General features: G+C 55.0%; 6 protein-coding genes across 6 annotated transcripts; 2 read left to right on the forward strand and 4 right to left on the reverse strand.

Moving 5' to 3' along the window:
• Positions 1–344: 344 nt before the first annotated feature.
• AYL99_06609 (hypothetical protein) lies at positions 345–2159 on the reverse strand (the record flags this gene model as incomplete). Its single annotated transcript, XM_018838118.1, has 1 exon — positions 345–2159. One exon carries the CDS (start codon positions 2157–2159, stop codon positions 345–347), a length of 1815 nt encoding a protein of 604 aa, XP_018692678.1.
• A 498-nt stretch (positions 2160–2657) lies between these two features.
• AYL99_06610 (hypothetical protein) lies at positions 2658–3530 on the forward strand (the record flags this gene model as incomplete). Its single annotated transcript, XM_018838119.1, has 1 exon — positions 2658–3530. The coding sequence occupies one exon, from the start codon at positions 2658–2660 to the stop codon at positions 3528–3530; it is 873 nt and encodes a 290-aa protein (XP_018692679.1).
• Positions 3531–4726: 1196 nt separating this feature from the next.
• On the forward strand, positions 4727–5788 carry AYL99_06611 (hypothetical protein; the record flags this gene model as incomplete). Its single annotated transcript, XM_018838120.1, has 1 exon — positions 4727–5788. One exon carries the CDS (start codon positions 4727–4729, stop codon positions 5786–5788), a length of 1062 nt encoding a protein of 353 aa, XP_018692680.1.
• An 819-nt stretch (positions 5789–6607) lies between these two features.
• Positions 6608–11360, reverse strand: AYL99_06612 (hypothetical protein; the record flags this gene model as incomplete). Its single annotated transcript, XM_018838121.1, has 2 exons — positions 6608–11250; positions 11309–11360. The coding sequence occupies 2 exons, from the start codon at positions 11358–11360 to the stop codon at positions 6608–6610; spliced, it is 4695 nt and encodes a 1564-aa protein (XP_018692681.1).
• Positions 11361–12991: 1631 nt separating this feature from the next.
• On the reverse strand, positions 12992–14692 carry AYL99_06613 (hypothetical protein; the record flags this gene model as incomplete). Its single annotated transcript, XM_018838122.1, has 5 exons — positions 12992–13520; positions 13579–14062; positions 14118–14235; positions 14291–14502; positions 14608–14692. The coding sequence occupies 5 exons, from the start codon at positions 14690–14692 to the stop codon at positions 12992–12994; spliced, it is 1428 nt and encodes a 475-aa protein (XP_018692682.1).
• A 1841-nt stretch (positions 14693–16533) lies between these two features.
• On the reverse strand, positions 16534–18121 carry AYL99_06614 (hypothetical protein; the record flags this gene model as incomplete). Its single annotated transcript, XM_018838123.1, has 2 exons — positions 16534–17546; positions 17602–18121. 2 exons carry the CDS (start codon positions 18119–18121, stop codon positions 16534–16536), a joined length of 1533 nt encoding a protein of 510 aa, XP_018692683.1.
• Between the last annotated feature and the right edge of the window lie 3044 nt (positions 18122–21165).

The raw sequence follows: 21165 nt of genomic DNA on the forward strand, positions 1-21165 counted from the left end.
CAGAGAAGTGCAGAGCCTCGAAGGACTGTCCAGAACTCAGGTATATTGTACATCGATCCTGCCGAGAGGGAAAATAAGGCGAGACAGACATTCCGCGAGGTGCGTGGAAGAATCTCCCTTTGGCGCCACTTGCATAGGTCGAGTCAAGGCTGCTTGGTCACAATTTCCTCGCATGGTATCTCAAGTAATGCTGTAGCTTGGTCCTTCACCACCTTGCGGAGTTTGCCAGTTGATATCTTGATCCGGCACTTTGATATCGCAAGTTTTGCAATGGATGCAGCTATTGACATATGTGTAAGCGCTCCAGAAACATCGAAAGGCTTGGTGTTAGCGTGATAGGGGACTTACTTCTGAGCGTTGATCTGGAACCGCACTCCAATATCTTTCGTATCATCCTCCACATACTCATACACGCCCGCCGGACAGAACCGGTTCTCGACGCCTTTGTACTTGGGCCACTCCTTCTGCGCATGAGCATCCCAGTCCTTCACCTGCAGATGCACAGGCTGATCCTCCTCATGGTTCGTGCCGGTCCGCGACACGCTGGTCAAGATGTCAAAGGTGATCTCGCCGTCAGGCTTCGGGTACTCGATCTTGGGAAATTGATCTGCAGGTTTTGTGGCCGCCCAGTCGGGTTGCTTGTGCTTCAGAGTCCAAGGCATCATGCCGCGCAAGACGTAAGCCTCGAGGCCGGAGTACATAATGCCGCCATAGATGCCCAGGGGGTTGTGGAAGGACGGTCGCATGTTGCGCACAGCTTTGAGTTCGGGCCAGATCCAGCTTTCCCGTAGGGCATCCTCGTAGTCGTACAGGAAGATGGTGCTTGTTTCTTTGTTGTGAGCGAGAGCTTGATACGCGGCTTCGGCAGCCAGCATGCCCGATTTCATCGACGTATGTGTGCCCTTGATCTTGGGCACGTTGAGGAAGCCGGCAGTGTCGCCGATCAGGGCACCTCCGGGGAACGCACATTTCGGTATTGATTGGAAGCCGCCTTCGTTGAGAGCGCGAGCGCCGTACGCGATGCACTTACCACCCTCCAGAACGGACTTGTAGAATGGATGGAGCTTCATGCGCTGGAATTCGCCGTAGGGAGATATCCAAGGGTTGGCATAGTCGAGGCCAACAACCAACCCCAGGCTTACCAAGTTGTCTCCAAAGTGGTACATCCATCCGCCGCCATAAGTGTCCTTGGACAGCGGGTAGCCCATGGTATGAGAGATCTCACCCTTTTTGAATTTTTCTGGCTGAATTTCCCAGACCTCTTTCACTCCCAGGCCATAGGTTTGCGGCTGGCAATCCCTCCTCAGGTCAAACTTCTTGGACACCTGCTTGGTCAGGCTGCCGTGGCATCCTTCGGCCAGCAGCGTTACTCGAGCGTGGAACTCCATACCTCGCTCGAAGCTGGCCTTTGCCTTGCCGTTTCTTCCCACGCCCTGGTCGTTTGTCGCAACGCCCTTGACTGCGCCTTCGTTGTTGTAGAGAATCTCGGCACCCGCGAAGCCCGCATATATTTCGACGCCCACCTCTTCAGCTCTCTCACCCAGCCACTTGGTAAATTGACTTAGAGAAATGATATAGTTGCCCTCGTTGTGCATCTGTGGAGGTGCCGGTATAGGAATGGCACTAGATTTTGTCAAGAATCGCATCTTGTCCGATCCAGCCGGCGTGGCCAGCGTAAACCGATTTTCGTTGTCCTCACTCAACCAATCCGGGATCAACTCATTTATCGCCCTCGGTTCCAGCACGTTGCCAGACATGATATGTGCGCCCACCTCCCCAGCTTTTTCCAGTACGACGACGCGAAATTCTTCATTCCCGGCCTCGTTGGCCAGCTGCTTTAACCGGATGGCAGCACTCAATCCCGCTGGGCCGGCGCCGACGATGCAGACGTCGACCTGATCCGACTCGCGCTCGACGGAGGCGGGGTCGAAGCCTTGGTCCTCCTCGACGTCGGCATAGCGTCGCTGCAAGCTGGCCGAAATGGAGCGTCTCTGGCCCGCAACAAAGACCGGTCTTGCGGCTCGTGGCAGGCTGCGACCAGCTCGACACGAGGCGGGGCTAGCTCTGAATATCGAAGCTGCGGGTTGCGAGTAGAAGCGACATTGCTGAGCTGGTGCTGTAAGCCTCAGGAGAGGTCTAGGGAGGGATCTCGAGGCCATTGCAAGAGCTGGGAGTCAACGAGAAAGACGAGAATGGGAGAGGATGTGTGTTCTTTTTACAAGACGCTCTCGGTTTGGAAATGCTTCGGCGATTTGAGGATTGAACATTTCGGTGCGAAAGACGTCACGGCGGTTGGCCTCGGCCCCAGCAACTGCGCCCTTGTCGGCTGCGAGAATCACCCACCAATGGGCGTCACGGCAATCCAAAGCATCCTATCTCGCCATGTATTCTCTCATTCTGCCCGTCGGCGTCCCGTTATGTACGACAAGCAGCCTGGTCGAGGCCGGTAGACAACATTGCACCCCCAGACCACGACCACTGCCTCGTGTGGATTTCTCCATGTATGACGCGCATAGGGAAGCCGCAGGCAGATCTATGACACGCATGCCGTCCGCTCTCCGCTAACTCCGAACAAGGTGAGTGCTGCCGTCAAGGTTATCATTACTTTACTCCTGCGGGAGCTTGATCTAGACGCTTCATCCTTCAAAACCGTCAAAATGACCGCCTATGCGCGTGTGGGTGCCTGCACAGGATCCAACAAGGGGATCGGACTGGCCATCATCCGTCAACTCGCCCTCCAGTATCCACGTTCTCCACTAAACAGCGGCCCTTTACTCCTGTATCTAACTGCACGAAACGAAGAAAGAGGGCAGGCTGCGCTTGAGTCCATCAAGGCGGACCCCCAGCTCAAGAGTGCAAAAGCTCTGAGGAATGATGGAGGTCTCACCGACGTGAAATTCCTACCCTTGGACATCGACAGCGAGCGGAGCATTGAGGAGTTTGCAGGGAAAATCACACAAGAGCATCCGGATGGCATAGATTTCTTGATCAACAATGCCGGAATTGCGATGGATGGGTTCAACGAAAACGTGGTCAGGAAGACTCTGCATTGCAATTATTACGGTACATTGGAGGCCACGCAGAAACTGCTGCCACACATCAAGGATGGCGGGAGACTGGTCAATGTGGCCAGCATGGCGGGCCAACTGGGCTCCAAGTACTCGAGTTCCATCCGAGCTCGGTTCTTGAACGCAAAGACACCAGAAGAGATCACCCAACTCATGGAAGAGTTTTCTGCAGCGGTGACCAATGGGACATACCAAAAGAACTGGCCGGGGGCTGCGTATGCGGTTTCCAAAGCTGGTGTGATTGGGATGACGAGGACCATCGCCAGGCAGAATGCCGAGAAGGGGAGCACAGTTCTGATCAACAGCTGCTGCCCGGGCTGGGTCAACACGGACATGAGCAAAGGCCGAGGCGTGAAGACGCCCGACCAAGGAGCACAGACACCTGTGTTGCTGGCCATTGGCGACATTGGGGGTTCCAATGGGCAGTTCTGGCAGGAAGAGAGGGTCAGCAGCTGGGAGTGACTGGCGAAATGAAAGGTTGGCTGAGGCTGGATGGAAGGGGTATTGCGATATCAAATCTCTGTACAATACATGATCTGAAGACCGAGGAGAAACATTCTCCATTCAGTCCAAGAGCTGTTCATTTCAACTTTCCATCACACCACCCACACGATCTCCTTTTGCTTTCATATGCACAGGCATTAGTCCTTGTTCCTGACTATCTCTCAACGCTGTAGGCCAAGACCAAGTAAAATGGAGAGGACAAGCTTCAGGTCTTTGGTATTTTGGGTCCTACAGTCCATGTGTCCGGTAACAAGTTCTGACAAGGCTCGCAAAAACAGGGGAGGGAGGGACAACATGATGGATGGATGTATGGATGGATTAGGGTTATTGTTATGTTTTAACTCCTTCGGCTGGACCAGAGATGATTGATTTGGTGTTTGGTTTGCATTCTCCGAACCCGTAAGCAGCCTGCATCGTCATCCAAACTATTGCAACGTCCAACACCCACCAAGTCCAACTCCACACACAGATTCATTCTTCGCACCACTTCGCACGAACAGTAGGTCAGTCACTGAGTCAGTCAATCTTTGGGATCCTGGAGCTTCTTCCCCTTCTTCTTCAAGGCTCAGCCCCAGCCACTGCACTGTCCACTACTTCTATCCCCTCCCACTGGCCCCGCTTGTTCCCCCCCTCCAACCATCAATCACTAAAGCACAACAAACAGCGTGGCCACACCGACCATCAACCCTCGTGGGGAGACACAGCAAAGGTAAGGATATGACGCTCTCGGTGTTAAGGTACGTTGTCAACAGGGGCAAGATGCATGCATTCGTCCGAGGAGCAGGAGCCGGATGGGTGGTCTTATCTCCTCTGCCTTGCAGGGTGAGCAGATGTCAGGCAAGCATGGCTTTCCAGGGACCCCGTCAAAGACCGGCAGGTAAGAAGAAGTAGGGATTTGCTTGATATATAAAGAATGCCTTGACGAGGACGACTGGAATGAGATGTCGAAGATATCCAACTTCGACTCCAGCACCAGCGTCCGCTTCACATACTCTTGAGTGGCAGAGAAACACGCAAAAAAGGGAAAGTCATTTCGAACAAGCAAGCAATCGAACGAACACGCTTTCATCAAATTCATACAAGCCCACCCCTCCATCCTCCAGTGAAAGCCTTCTCTCCTGAAAACTCTCTCTCTCTCTCTAGCTGATTCCAAGATGACAACCCGCTACGCCGAAGCCCACCTCCCGTCCAACCTCGCCGGGCCGGGCGACGCGCGCCCGACGGCACTTCAGATCATCGCAGATAACCACCTCGAAAACGCACTGGGTGACAAGGTCATGCTGGTGACGGGGTGCTCGAGCGGGCTGGGGGTCGAGACGGTGAGGGCTCTCGCGGCCACGGGGGCCACGATTTATGCGACAGCACGGAATCTCGAGAAGGGCCGCGCGGCGCTGGGGGACCTGTTGAAACCCCCCTCTGCCACGGCGGGGCACGTCGAGCTCCTGGAGCTCGACACGGCCGACTTCGCGAGCGTGCGACGCTGCGCGGCGGCGTTCCTGGCGCGCTCGGCGCGGCTGAACGTGCTGGTCAACAACGCCGGCGTCATGGCGATCCCGCAGCGCGAATTGACCCGCGACGGCCACGAGCTGCAGTTCCAGACCAACCACCTGGGCCACTTCCTCCTGTTCCAGCTGCTCAAGCCGGCGCTGCTGGCCGGGGCGGCCGCCTCGCCCGACTTCCGCTCGCGCGTCGTCAACGTCTCGTCCCAGGGCCACCGCCAGTCGCGCGTGGTGTTCGACGACCTGACCCTGGGGAGTCCGGGCGCGTACTCCCCTTTCGGCGCGTACGGGCAGTCCAAGACGGCCAACATCTGGATGGCCAACGAGATCGAGCGGCGCTACGGATCTCCGGCCGGGGGTGCGGTGCACGCCTGGTCGCTGCACCCGGGCGGCATCACGACGGGGCTGGCCGTGCACACCGACTTCTCGGCCCTGCTGGCCATGCCCGAGGTGGCGCGCGGCATGAAGTCGGTCCCGCAGGGCGCCGCCACCACCGTCCTCGCCGCCGTCGACAAGGAGCTCGAGGGCAAGGGCGGCCTGTACCTCGACGACTGTGCCGCCGCGCCCCTGGTCCCCCCGGATCAGGCCGACGTGTTCTATGCTCCAGGCCGTGCCGAGTGGGCTTATGATGGGCCCGGGGCGAAGAAATTGTGGGCGGTTAGTTGTCGTATCGTGGGCGTTGAGGATGATGAGGGAGAAGACAGGACAGAGAAGTGAGTGAGCGTCTGAACGGAGGGAGTGATCCGGGTGATTTTGAGTGTTACTGTACGTAGCCAACTGAGCACCGAGGCACTGAGAAGCGACAAACCATAGCCCGGGCCCGATATCTGTGTAAGCAGGTATATAGATAGCTAGTATTAAGCTATCTAGAAATAAATGCTGGGAATGGGGACGGGACAATATCGCTCTTTGTGACTTGGCGACTGCCCTTGGTCTCTTCCCCCATCTCTCTATATATTATTTCTTTACTCGTGGTCGTTATTGTAAGTATGTATGTATGTAAAGTAGTCGTAGTAGTCGTAGCAGTGACAGTGATCGGAGTAGCAGCAGCAGTAGTAGTACTAAGTCTTGTCGTCCGAGCCAACATATACAGATACACCTAATCTGCACTGGGCTTTAATTACATATGTACAGTAAAACGTCCCTCCCCCTTTTGGATTCTCACGTACAGCACATACATACCTACTGTACCTCGATGTTGAGTCTTCGAGGATGAATGAATGAATGAATGAACACTCACGACCCGCGGACATCATCACGTTGATATTAGATATACCTATATATGATATAGTGTGTTTTAGCAGCACGTCGATATGTTTTCTTTGATACCATTTTTTCATGTCCAGTCGGAAAGGACTCCCTTTTCTACCCCTACCCCCCCCTGGCCTCTCTCTTCCCAAGACGTAATCGCTCCTTTTTAACTCGCCGTCCGAAGACAAAAAACGCTATCTTGCATACACATCGAACCAAATCAGTTACACACGAAACGGCAGACCAGATCCACCCGCCCCCGATGTCTTCCCTGTCACCTCTTCTTCACCTCTTCTTCCCCTTCGCCAACCCCTTTGCCGCGTCAACCAGCTTCTCCGCCGCGCCAAAGACGGACCGCATGCCGAAGCTCCACTTCCTCACCCGGACGGTGTAGATGAAGAAGTAGACCAGCAGCCAGTTCGAGCACACAAACACCAAGAAGATGCCGAAGTCGCGCCACTGCTCGTTCGGCCGGGTGTTCAAGGTGGAGAGATACTCCCGTCCGCTCGCGTAAGGACAGTACGCGCACGTCCCGTTGGCCAGGGTGCGCACGTACCCCAGGCCCGAGGAGTCGATGAACGGCTGCGTGTACGTCTGGCAGGTCTGGCCCGGCGGCGCGTTGTACAGCGTCGACTCGCGCGGCGCGCACTGCACCGTCAGATCTTTCAGGGTGGCCGCGAGCACACCGCGCAGCCACCACGTGGACGGGTTGACGTAGTACATCCAGTACCGCCAGAACACCGGCAGCTGACTGTAGGGCCGCACGATGCCGTTGAAGATGGACACCATGACGAAGAAGAACGGCAGCGTGTTGGAAATCACCGTGAAGGACGGCGCGAACGCACAGATCCACTGGCCCCACGACGACATGAAGAAGTAGAACAGCATCGTCATCAGGAACATGTACCCGGCCGTCTCACTGTCACGGGGGAGTCCGGTCGGGTAGTACCACAGCAGCCAGTAGATGACGGAGCTGATGATCGCGGTGGGAACCTCGGCGACGACCTGGGCGGTGCAGAACGCGAACCACCCGTAGATGCGAGACGGGTATTCGCGGGCTTCCCACAACGCCCGATTCTGGTAGAACTTGGGGACAACGCCGTTGACGATGGTGGGCGGGATGATGATGATGAGGAACGAGGTGAAGAACCGTTCTTGCAGCGACGCCACCGAGTTGTCCAGGTTGTAGAACGTGAAGCCGTTGAAGATGCCGATGAGCACGCTGGTGAAGAGTTTCGCATACAGATATGACGGATCGCGCCAGTACGAACGGAACGTCCGCTTGACGAGCTCGTACGTCTGGAGAGACACGGGAGCGGCAAAGGCGCGCTGTTCCTTGACTTCCTTGGGAGGTTCCTTGGATCGTTCTTCCTTGAGACGTTGAATTTCCTTGAGCATGGCGGCGTTCTCATCGGACTCGAGCCATTCTTTGTTCCAGTTGACCCGTTTCCCGTCGGCTCGTCTCCTCCCTCCTTTCGCAGCCGTCTCGAGAATAAACTCGGCCACGTTCTTGTTGGGCGGGCATTGGGTGCCTCGTTTCGCAAAGTACTCAACCACCGCCGAACCGTTTTCTCCAATGGGACCAAAGTAAAATGGGTTGCCGCCCGGGTTCAGAGCCAAGACCATGTCAAATTGCTGGATCAACATCGACGAGGGCTGGTGAATTGTGCAGATGATGGCTTGACCCGCTTGGGAGAGCTTCTTCAGAAACCTGACGATCGAGAAGGCAGACTGGGAATCCAAACCGCTGGTCGGCTCGTCCAGGAACAGGAGCAACTCGGGCTTCGCAGCTAGTTCCACGCCAATGGTCAGTCTCTTGCGCTGTTCGACACCCAGAGAGCCAATGATGGCATCCTCAATGTCGTGGAGTTCCAGCAGTTCGATGATGTTGTTGACATAGTCAAGCTTCTCCTGCTTTGGCACATGCCGATCTTGCCGCAAGATCGCTGAGAACTCGAGGGCTTCGCGAATGGTGGCCGCTTCGTCGTGCAGGTCCATCTGTTCGCAGAAGCCGGTGCCTCGCTGAAACTCTACGCCCAGAGGCCGTCCATCCACCAGCATATCCCCAGATACAGTGCCCGTGGTCTGGCGCTGCGAGAGGGTGTTCAGCAGCGTGGTCTTGCCGGCTCCAGAGGCACCCATGAGGGCGATCATCACTCCGGGTTTGACATATCCATTTACTCCATTGAGCAGTTTTCTCTTTCCGCCTTGATATGGGACCTCATACTCAACATTCTCCCACGTAAAGACACTCTTGCTCTTGGCGATGCCGCCGGTGATGGCGTTCTGCTCATCCTTCATCGTTTCCGAGGTGCCGGTCGAAGCTGGTTCCGCGGCCGTTACGGCCTTTTCTTCATCCGCGGGTTTGGTGTTTTCACCGACCATCTGCTTTGCCTTGCGGGTTTTCTTGAAGATCAGCGCACCGCCGCCACCTCCGGCGAATGAGAAAATTTCGGAAGCGAAAGCGGTGACGAGGATATAGAGTACGGTAAAGGCGAGAACCACTCCAAAGTTCCGCCAAAGATGTGATCGAGAATAGCCGAAAGAATCTTGGAAATAGGCATCACCGCTGACTCTCGTACTGCCCAGAGTAGCTCCGCTCAGTGAACACCCTTGATAACCCGGCTGGGCACCGGGGCCACGGGGTATCAAGTTCGAAGGAGAGCATTCCATCGACCGACCGTGGAACTCGTTCGTCAACACGGCTTCGTACGAGTATGACACGGGATTGACGTAGAACAACCAGCCGAACCAGATGACGTCGCCGGTCAAGATCGTCTTTGGAATCGTGTAGCCGACAAAGATGACCAAGAGATTGAGCGCGAGACCGGAGAATCTGACGGCGTCGTCGATGGTCGGACTCAAGGCCGCAAACAAGCGATAGAGTGCTGTGAGGCAAATCGTGGTGATGTACACGAAAAGGAGGGTGATGAAAAACTTGCCAGCTTCGACGTCGAGATTGGCCATGAAATAGAGAATGATGGTGAAGACGACAGCCTGGACCGCGACGACCGGTAGATCGAGAACAACACGGGCGATTACCACCGCGCTGGGCCGGTAGAACGCATAGTCGCGATGTCGTTCAATCACGACACGGCCGCTGACCGCCCTCACCAGCTCGGTCAATTGCAGCCAGCCCAGGAATAAGATGGAGAAGAAAAGAGCACCGCCTCTAGAAAAGGCGCCGCTGGTATCCAGACTTTCTCCGTAGAAGAGAGAACCAACGATGAGAGCATTGGAGATGATGATGAACGCCTTGGTGTACAGCGTGGACTTGTCGCCCCAGAACAGCCAGAACTCGCGGAGTGTGCACGCCATGACCTGCCGCCAAAAGGAGACGGTATAGCTCGACCGCGCAGAGATGAGCTTGCTGTTGCTCTTTTGTTCCTGAACGGCCGCCTGGAATTGTCTGGCATCGGAGCCATCGGTCACCTTGATTTCGTTCTCGTAGCGTTCGACTTCGGCCAGCACTCCTTTGTAGATGTCTGATTTGCGGTACGTCGCCTCCAACTCTTGTGCAGTTTTGGGTGTCGAGGCTTCCATGCCACTGCGAAACTGTCGCTCGTTAGGGTCGCCCACGGAAGTCAAGAAGTCGGCTGTGGTCTGGCGGTCGGGCGCATGGAACCCCAAGTCAATGAAGTACTGGCGTGCTTGCTTCGCGGGGCCCTGGTAGATCATGCGTCCTTGTTCGATGACCAAGACTTTATCCATGAGTTCATAAATACCCTCACCTGCCTGATAGAGAGTGACGAAGGTCGTCCGGTTGGAAATGTCCGTCATCACGCGGAGGGATTTGGCGTAGTCCAGCGCGGTAGAGGCATCCAACCCTCGCGTCGAATTGTCCCAACAAACCACGGTGGACTTAGTTGCCAGCGTTTCAGCAATGCCCACACGTTTCCGTTCCCCCCCGGAGACACCTCGCACGTACTCGTTGCCCACCAGCGTGTCTTTTGTGTGCGAGATGCCAAACATCTTGAGGAGCGCATCGATGATGATCGGGATGGTGCTGGCGTCATGCTTCTTCGTCTTGTTCATCAATGCAAACTTGAGGGTCTGCCACACGGTCAAATTCGGGAGGTGTTGGTCGTCCTCTGGATTGTAGTTGACTTCACCGCGGTAGCTCTTCTTTTGTTCCTCGGCGGAGATGCCGCCGTAGGTGACTAGGCCTTCGACCCCAGCAAAGCTCTCTCGTTGGTTGGCAATGACCTTGAGGAAGGTTGAGCAGCCTGATCCCGGACGACCGAGCACCAGCATCATCTCGCCGTCGCGGACACTCCCAGTAAAATCATGGATCAGGTCCCTCGTCGGAGGCGGTTTGCCAAACTTGAGAGCAGGGACGAATCTGGTCACCAGGTGATACAGGTCGGGCCCAAATGTGCCCACGATGGCCTCTGGCAGGGTCTTTGTGAAGGTGGCTTGAGCACCCACGCCCTTGACAGTGAGATTTCTGAAGAGTACCCCAACCTTCTTCGCCGACTCGCCTTCAGCAGTCCGTTTCTCGAAATGGCCATCCTTGAGGAAAGCACCCAGGTCCAAGTCATCTTCCTCGACCGGCTCTGGGCCGGTTTCTTTGTCCCAAGTTGCATCGGTGCCGATACTGCTGGCTCTCGAGGCTGTTGTTCGCGTGCGAGCCATCGACGGCCGTGACCGACCCCGGGAGAGCCAAGTCCTGGCCTTTTCGGCACCGGACTCGCGAGTTGCGGTCCGCTGCAGGCTGATTCTGGAGATCTCCCTCCGAATCTCCTCAAACTCTGCCATGGCCTCTTCACGGCTGACAGGGCCTCCGACATCCCGCTCGCCCCACGTCCCATCTCGCTCCTGGCTCTGGCTTCTCGAGGGCTCTCCCGACCCCTGAGGCGATGGCATTGCGCTTGTATCCTGCGAGAGCTGCCCAGGGAGGGCCACATTGTGCAAGTTCGCGAGAGATACTAGGCCTGTTAGCGCTTCGTCGTAGGACATCGAGGGCGTGATTCAGGAAAAACTCACCTTCACGGCCATATCGCCGGCGAAACATTTCTCCACTGTGCTGGTTGAACATCTTGGCCTCAGTCTCCTCTTGAGTCCTTGTGAGTAGTCCTAGTGAGTCGTCTGTGGAGGGGTTAAAGTACAGAACACTCTCGCCTCCGTCGAAGGCCACTGCACCCTCAGGTCCAAGGGTTTGTCAGTGTCCGGCAGGTCGGACGAGTTGTCCGGAGATTGCCTTAGCAAACGATGCTTGGGCCACGAAGAGACAGAGAGAAAAGGGAGGACGTCGCTGAGAAAAAAAAAGTCTTGGAAGGGTTACAGGAGGATGAAGATGGTAGTGAGGTAGGTGAGAAACAGAGGGGGGAGTGGGAAGCGAACGAATGGAGACACGCGCGCGGCGAGAGTAGGCCCTACGACCCTACACCGCACGGGTTTCACAGTCACTAGGCGAACGAGATACCGTACCCAGCATTGATGCATTGCCAATGAGAAGGCAAAAAGAAAGGCCCGGACATTGCGGAGTTTTCAACAAGCCCGCCAGGCACGTGGAGAGAAGATGGATTTATAAGCCTGAAGCGGTGTTGGGAGGATAAAAAAAGGGAAGGGGAAGGGGACAGGGCACGGGGATAGCATTGTTCATGGAGATGGGATGGATGCTTGGTCCGGGATCATCTCATTGTACGGTCTGGGATAATTACGGTACTGAGATCGCTATGATCCAGATGGACATCGATGTCGTCACGTTGGGGACATTGAAAAGTGAAAAAAAAAATACACACGATACCGGTGAGGTCAGAAAGAGACAAGGCCCATGGTGCCACTATTAGAATAGATGCCGTCGCTCCGTGTGGAGGAGAAAAGAAAATGGTGGGTCGTGTTGGTCATGATGATCTCGCGGACCTTTTTCTTTTTGAACTCCTCTTTTTCTCTTGCACGACTCGTGTCAGCCCTAAACGGTGTGCGGCTCATGCAAGAAATGGAACCGTTACGAGGAGGATTATCTGACCTCTTCCACTTACCCTATCTATTTGCTTGACTCATGTTCTTCGGCCGAATTACTCGGGCCAATTGATGGTTGCTGGCGAAAGGGTGATTTCATGTGCATGACAGCAGTATCCATCCATATCTCTGAACATCTGACATCTGACCCTCTCACAACTTCCCCTCTTATTGTCCTCACTCTCTGTGGCCTCTTTCGAACTATTCTCCTGTGTCTGGCTAATCACAACTGCAAAACGTGCCGGGACAGCCGGACAGCTACCAGTAGAGACGCTCAACTCACCTCAATATTCGGATCAGGCGTTCCCAAACCGGATATGCTGTTAATCCTGTTGGGAACGGAGAGTCGGGCATCAGCCGCTGTGCGGTTGACAAATGGTGCGGCGAACACGGCTCGGTTATGCTGATCGCGATGGGGCCATCGGAACAAGCACTCCTGCCGGCAATGGAACCGCAACGATCTCAATAGATAGGCGATAACACAAACACGGCGCTTCAGAAGTGGATTTCCATTACCATTATTGAATCTATGTCTGTTCCCTTGTTGCAGTAACGTACCATACTTGTGCATCGTCTACCTGTCGCCATTGGCCGCACACTTGATCGCATTTCTGAATTCTTCCCCAATGGAATCTCGCAGCCATGTTGTTCGTGAGTCGTAAGATAAACCACACCTGGCCCCCTGGATAGACCACTTTCGGCCCTTCACAGCCAGACCATCACACCAGCGCCCACGGTCGCCAGCCCAAGCACCATACCTACAAATCCAACACCCTGGAACGAAAGAGGTCCGGAAACGGTTCGACCAGCCGCTCCTTTGGAGGTCGCCGAGCTAGCGCCTCCGGAAGTCGTGCTGCTGGCCTTCGAGCTGATCGACGGGGTGACTGTCGAGCTGTAAGTACTACTGGCCTGCGAAATCGGTTCCGAAGGAGAAACAGAGAGTGAAGTAGAAAGAGAAAGGGTCCCGGCGGCAGAAGGGGTCACGGTAATGCTGCCCTTCGGCACGCCGCTTGGCATACCTGCTGACACGGCACCAACTCCAATCGTTGGGAGAGGCGCACTGGGGTCCACTGTCCATCCTCCTGCGGTCGAACTGGGGCAAGCCGGTGGCGTCGTCGTCACCGTCGCTGCATACTGCGCCGAGCTCACGCCAGTCGGGGTCAGCGTCTTCCATTGTTGTTGGAGGTTGCTGAAATCCGGTGACACCGGGGTCGGCACTCCTTGGCGGGTGAATCTGTAGCTCGGTCAGCTCCACTGCGTATAAAACTCGTGGTTGGTAAGCCATCATCTACCCTTGCACAACAATCGACCCGTCGTTGACGTCTGCTCCGACCTGCGGCCCGTACGAGACGAGTCCGTAATCGTTCATCTCCTGAATCCACTCGTAGATGATGGCCCCTGACCAGGTGTCGACCATCTGGGGGCCAAAGATTGCAGCCTGGTCGTCGAATGTTCGCGGCGGCACGGTATTGCACCCATCCTCTGAGAAAAAAATAGGGACCGGGTAATTTTCGGCAAGCGCCTGCAAACCGACGTATCCTGAAGTCTGGAAATCTGGGCTGGATCCGCACCACTCGTAGCTGTTCAGGGCATAGAAATCGAGGCGTTCTGTCACGTTAGGACGGCACACCAAGTAATCCTGAAGCATGGGCCGAAGGACGGCGGTGTCTGTGGCCGAGTAGCCGATGGGGATCTTGCGGTAGCCTTTGGCATCCCGATAACTCTTGAGGTCGGCGGCGGCGGAGAGAAGGTACGGAGCAGCCCCAGAATCAGCCACTATTGACTCATTAGTAGGTATGCCGGTCTCAGAGGAGAGTCACTGGTCACACACAAACATTGAGCACCTCGTTTCCCACGAAAAAGCCAGCGGTGTTGTCGTATTGTTGAAAGTTGTCCATAACAGCTCTGTAAGAAGCGGATTTGTTCGTGGTCCACGACGAGTCAGTGTCCTGGCTTGCTGTCAGCTTCCCTATCTCTTGCCACAGTCACGGTCATCCGCCCTACGTATCGAATGTATGTGGTGAAGCTGTCCATGTCCACAAACAGGTAGATCCCAACAGCGGCGAAAGCGTTCATGCAACCTGAATGGTCTGCGGTAGCGTCCACATGGTATACACGAATGGTGTTGGCACCCAGCTGTTGCATGAGTGCGGCATCGAGTTTGCATTGCGTAGTGTTCACGAGGGGGTCATCTTCGACCAGCTGGTAGGCAACGCCTGCGCAGAACGCTTCAGTTAGCTGGGATCAAGGAGAGCGTTCAGGGCACTCAGACATGCCTTTGATGAAAAATTGGTTGCCATCGCTTGTGAAGAACTTGGAACCGACCGCTGAGATCGTGGGAATGGCGTTGATGGTGGCGCAGAGGGCCGCAAGAACCAGGAACAACAAGCCTGTGTGAGCACCCATGGTTCGTTGTGAGATCTCTCGTGTTCTTGATGAAGGAGAGGTAATATTAAGAGGAATACAGATGTCAAAACACCCTTGTGACTTGAGCAACTGGGTACCCTGCCGAGTCCAATCGCTCAGAAGCGGTGCAAAGTTGTGGTAAAGTAGCAAGTGCTGTCAGAGGTCGGCCAATAAACCAACCACCAGGAGTGACAAATAATATGTGCAAAAGAAGAGAAAAGGATCTCGTCCCCAAGGCAATGTGATTTGAATGACTTTGCCGCCTGTGAAGGAAGTGTCAGAGAAGATAAAGAGGGACGAGCCACACAAGCCGCAGTCGCAGCAGCCGCGCTCGAGCAAGAAAAAAAAGCGACGGGCGGGGGAGTCGCGATTCTCTTCACAGAGCAGGCGCGACAGGAACCGGAGAAAAACGAAGGAAGGGGGGAAACAAGCAGGGTCATGCAAGAACGACAGACATCATGAACGACGACGACGCCAGCAACGACAATGGCAAGGACGATCGAGGAGGAAGAGCAAAGGGGATGATAGACGTAGTGGTGGTTGAAATTCGAGGACGGCTTCAGCCCATGGTGGTTCCCATTCAGCCGCTTGCGCATCCCGTTGGCCAAAGCTGGCCAAAGCTACGTGACAACATGCAACGACGGGCTGGTAGAGTTCAAGGTCGCCTCCCGCTGCACGCTGCCCCGAACCTAGTCCCTCGCACGCCCACGACGCAGGAAAGTTGGAAGACGCGAAGTAGAATTGGGCCGTAGCGTGTGGGAGATGGAACCAGCTTCATGCATTGTCCATCAAGATCCCCGTTTTTGATCCATGCAGCAGCAGCCATGCCCGCTGCCGAATCGATAACACGGACGGGTTGCCAGGTCGCTAGAGGGTTGTGGGTGAACGGATATGGCCAGCCAGTAGGTGCCGGAGGCGCAAGATTGTGCGCTGGGCCTTTTGTTTATCTCCCGCTATCTACTGGAGCTCCGTGGGTTGGTCAAGATAGGGAACTGTGGCGGGACAATGGGGGGGTCTCACTAGGTAGGCTAGCTAATAGGATAGTAGGCCGGCCGTAGGCACATCATTATCTGGGAGATGCCCTGGCTGCCCCCGGAGAGTTTGTCCGGACTGTCTGAGGTACCGGAAAGCTTGGTTGGGGTACCGTATTCCCGCATGCTCCTGATTGAACCCAGCCCCTCACCTCCATCCATATTCGTGTAGGTGCATGCCCATTATCATTACGAGGTGTTCCTTGGGTCCGCACAAGTTGCATGGCAAAACACAAAACACAGAGATAGCCGTACTCACGCTTTTCGCTTGGCCGTCCTTCTTCTCGAAGCCCTCAGGAGCCCCTGTGCAACTTGTCCTCATCCCGGACATGGCGATGAGAAGTCTGAAACATTGACAATTTCGCTTGACGACGGCACGTCATCCTCCTATCGTGCTGCTAATTTTGATAATAATAATGACTGATGTTGACCTTTTTAGAAGACGCCGTCGACGTCAGTGTGAGATAGAGGACAACGGGTGTCAGTCTGGTCAACCCACGTGCCTCGTTATCCCTTCAATTACATGCAGTAGATATGCGGCTCAGCAAGTGTAGGAATCATTGGCACCAGTGATCAGTATCCATATCTTTTGTCCATGTGCATCAGCTTGTCTTCATTAGAACCGCACAATCCGCTGGGTATCTCATTGCTCGTGTTCATTGTCCTGTGGCTCCAGATTGCGCCACCCCGAAACCGCCGCTGTCAGACCGCCCGCAACGCCTTGCTTGATCAATTCCATCCATTGCCATGCTGTATCCCCAGCTGCTAGCCGCGCCATAAATGATGCAGTTTCCTTTGCTGCAAAACACATTACACGACAGTCGTGCGTCGAACGACAAACACAGCAACCTCCACACCGACATCTCCTGCTGTCTCCCGACTCTGGCGGATCCCATCAACCACTTCTCTTGCGAGCATGCCAGGCGTCACTTCAATCCGGCCACTTCTCGCTGGCATCCGACCACCGCTCTTGTGATAATCCACCAAGTTCTGTCGTAGCCGGGGTTGTTCTTGTTCAATGTACCACTCTTTCCACAGGGCGCGGTCCAGGACCACCTCCGCGGTTTCGGCGTGAATAATTTGGTATCGACTGGGCAGTCCTCGTGATGGTGCCCTCTGACTCAGAGCCTCGCACATGGTCGATAAGAGGGCCTGCATCTCCTCGAAGCTCTTCATACTGGCGACCGCTGCCATTCGGCCTAGCTGGATCGCAATGTCGGTGTAGAGGTTGTTCAATAGGATAAATTGCCGTAGAAAAGGTTCGATGACGGGTCCGATGTATCGATTTGCAAACGTTTGCCCGCCCTTCTTGGTAGGATAGATCAGGAGTAACGAACCATCGTTCGAGGACAATTCGAGCAGTCGGTCTGCTAAATACGACCGCCTGCTCAATGTGAAAAAGTCCTCCACTTCTCGGGGAGTTGTAGGCGGAATGTACCGCTCGAGGATCGAGATCTGGATGCTGCTGGGAGCCGCGACGATGTTCGATGGGCGAGGGGCGGCGGCACTGAAAGTGGTTGTGTGAGAGTGGTAGGCCGGGACGACAGCCGCATGTGTAAACACGGTGTGGTCCTGGAAGTAGTCGTCACTCGGATAGTTGGTGTTCGGTGTCGCTGGAGGTGAGGCTGGAACTTCGTCCATGCTGATTGCTTGAAAGTATGCGTGTGTAATCGTGATGTAGGGCGGGGATGTGAAGTGGTTTTGGACGTCTTCGACCACTCTGTCGTAGATTGGCCTCGTGTCGTGCGACCTTGGCTGACAAGGGAGAGCCTGAACAACCATTTGAAGCTGTTGTTGACTGGTTGGGTCTCCGGACGAAGAAACTAAATATATCCCCAGTCAGTAAATACTCCCAGTTTGAGCCGAGAAGCAACATACCAAGATGCTGGCAGGCTCGTTCCAGCCAGTTCGTCCTGCTCGATTCATCCCGCGCCATGTTTGATGGTTCTGGCATTCTGATCTCTGACGGACGGGAGGTCGAACTGGTGCGAGGCTGGTTTTGTCTCTGGTTCGCTGAACCACCTCCGACGTTTGATGCAGTCTGAACGCCTTCGCTAGAGTCTGTCTGTGAAGGAGTCTCCCATTTGAAAGAGTCGAGATCCTCTGGAGGTGTGAGGGGTGGTACGATTCCACAAGGTCCGCTGAGCACTTGTCCGAGAAAGGGTGACGGGCAGAACCAGCCGTGCGTAGGCAACGATCCCGAACAGTTGGTAGGAGCGGCAGTAACGTCTAATAACGCTGGACCGGTTCTGATCATGTCGTGAGGAAATCCGTCCTTATCCTCGTCCTCGTCCTCCTTCTCCACTCTCGCGATCAAAGGCCCTACAGCATCATAACTTCTGGTTTTACAGATGCTTGCTGAGTGCTCCCTTCGACTGAAGCAGTCGTCATGCCCCATGTTGATACCATCAAGCGACCCCAACGACGACGACCTCCGGCGCGGCTTAGGCCGCAGAGTTCGCTTCTGGCCTTGTCCAATATCACTGTACGGTCTCTTCAGCCCTAGTCCGTCCAACACTGATCTTGAACCATTCTGGGGCCCCTCCTCCGACTTTCCCAAGACTTCTACAACACCATGGGTGAGTGCATCGTATCTGTCTCTGCTTGACATGCGGAGGGAAAGCTCCTGTATCTGCACGACTACCGGGTGCCGTTTGGAGACTGTGGGCAAGCCATTCTCCAGTGACAAACACTGGGAGGTCATTGGCAGGGCTTATATCGCAAGCCCATGAAGATTTGCTCGCGGGGCTAAGTTGTGGGAGGCGGGGACAGTCAGGATCACAGTGCAAGCAGGTGTTGGTACCGTCTTTCTCGGAAAGATTGCCAACCAGAAACCCGACCCAGGGGCTGAAAGAGCTGTATGAACGAAGGAACAAGAATTAAAAGTGAGTAACGACGAGAGTAAATGGACACTCTCTCACACACAGAGCCTAATGCTCAGAAGAACAGGCTGCTGGGCAATCGGGAACCTGCTGTGAACGAACAAAGAAGAAAAGATGTCGAGAAAGCACTCGGCTGTGTCGGGCCACAAGACTCATGTACGACCAGATGTGAGGGTCTTTTTCCAAGATGGCCTTGAGCGGGTGAGGCGCGGTCAAGGAGTCCGGTTGGAGCACTTGCAGGTACAACACCGTAGCCTTCGCGCCATTTTTTTTGAGCTCCAAAGTTACGTGGGCACTCGAACAGGCCCAACAAGCCAGCGAGAGAGGATTAGGCACAGGCATCTGGCTATGCAGAACATTGCGGTGGAGTGCCAATCCCTAGGATCGGGGTGGTCGAGGATGACAGTTGGCGTGTTCTAGACCTTCGTCGATCGTACGAGCCACATTTCCGTGACAGGGGGCTCCGTAGCAGAACGGGAAACTCTGCTGTTTAGCCTTGGCCTCAAAATTCTTTCGTCCAGCCAGAGACCAGGCCGCCAGGGGGCACTCTGCGACTTTAGCGATGGCCAGTGGAGCAGCTTGGGCCGTTGCGCATGAGGTGTTTAGGGTTTTTTCTTATGTTTGAGCGCCTTGTCGAAGCTTGCTCGTCGGGAACAGCTGCGTTTGCGAGATCCATCAGGAACCTACCTAGGTTCACAGAGGGCCATCGTACGACCTATCGAGTCGAGGCTCGTAAGCTTTGGGCAACATTTATTTACTTCTCTGTGGCGGGCCCGCGCCCAGAGAATTCCCATGCTGACGACCATGCTCTTTCGCCCAGCACATGTCGACCGCTGCATAATATCAGTTGCGAACCCGCCGCTTACGAGTACGTCGTAACCGGTCTGTTGGAAAAAGGATTGTTTTGCCCTGACCAACAGATGCTATTATTAAGTCCCAAGCCGAAGGAGCTTGTGGCTGTAAACCCATTCCATGTCTCATCCGGCTCATCTCACCCAGCCTTCCGGGAGATTTGGACTCTCCGATTTGCGGAACAAGGGCTTTGGGGTCGGCACAGGTGATATCAAACTGGACTTAAAAAAGTCATCTTGGCGGCTTTTCGCCAGATGAAGTTTTATATCGCAACATTCGCACATTTGGTGGCCCTCGTGACATGCTACGCCTTGCAAAAGCCGTGCACCCACAGCATATAGCATAGACCGCCATTTGCAGTGGCTCGTTAGCTGAATTGTGACTGCACCATAACACCCGAACCGCGACAATGGCGAAGAAAATTCTTCGGGCCTGAAATCTGTTCTTTCGTTGTCGATCAGGGGGGCCCCCAATCTCCCCAGTCTCGGGGAATCCTGCACACTTGGCACTGAGCTGTCGTGGGAGCCTTACACTCGGGCATTCCCCAGCATCTCCTCGAATCGTTCCTCCTGCTTGCACGAGCGGTGAGGGCAATGTGGAATGTGTTGCGTATATGCATGTGACAGCACGGACGCCCAAAGTCCCTTGACCATCTGCTGGGTGTGTGTTTCATCTGCATGGGTCTTCTGCGCCCGTGCCAGCGAGGTCCTTTGCTACAGGACCAACGATCACACTCTGCTGTCCGTGCTTTTGGCGCCGCTGCGACCGTGGTTCGAGCACCAGCCAGTGCCGGCCCTTGGAACTTCTGGGAGCATCTGTTCTGCGCCTCGCAGTGAATACCGTGGTCGTGAGTGAAGGAGGAGGCTGAAATTCGAAAGTCGTTCTGGGGATGCTGCGAACCATTTGCTGCCAAGCAACCGAACACTTGATCAAACCCAGGATCTCAGGATGGGACGGCAACTGTCATTCATCTGTTTCAGGGCGACCATACGGTGTCATAATTTCCTGCTCGGCCACAGACGACCACATATACCAGCTCAAGCCTTCGATTTGCTCATGGGACGAACAGCAAGGACAATAATCCCCTGATCTGCCAGCACAGTTGGCATCCTCTGATCCTCTCTGCCTGGGGTATTTGGAAGATGACCATGACATGTTTTCGATAGTAGGCATTCTCCCAACCTTCGTCTCCCAAAGAAGGCGGGGGCGTATGACGAACTCGTTACGACCTGCCATTGTTTATGATGCCAAGCATCATGGTGAAGTATCTGGAGGCCACGATACCATGGGGATGGATACACACAAACTGAAAAGAACCTCCCTTAAAATTGTCATCTCGTCATCCTGCGGCAAGTGTTTGCACGCCTTCAAGCCTGTATTGACTGCACGCATTTGGGGTCAATTGAATCGTGTGAGGGGAGCAAGATGGCTCCTTTTTGAGTTCTCGTTGGTCGGGATGGTTTGGCATGTGGCGTTTCCGTCCGCCTCTCCAAGACACGGCACCACAAACAATCCCTCGAGAAAGATCGGCAATCAGAGAGAGAAGCAAATCAACGGGCCCGCAGCAGTGATCTTATTGCTTGGGTGACTAGATGAACGTGAGCAAAAGCAACCAGCAGCGGTAAACAAATGGACAGGAACGGCCAGCCGCAGCCGAGGATTGTCGGTGAAGAGCTGTCTTGAGTCTTGACGACATTCCTTTTCTCCC

The sequence above is a fragment of the Fonsecaea erecta genome (genome assembly GCF_001651985.1).
Source record: "Fonsecaea erecta strain CBS 125763 chromosome Unknown Scaff5, whole genome shotgun sequence".
In the NCBI taxonomy this organism is placed as follows: Eukaryota; Fungi; Ascomycota; class Eurotiomycetes; order Chaetothyriales; family Herpotrichiellaceae; genus Fonsecaea; species Fonsecaea erecta.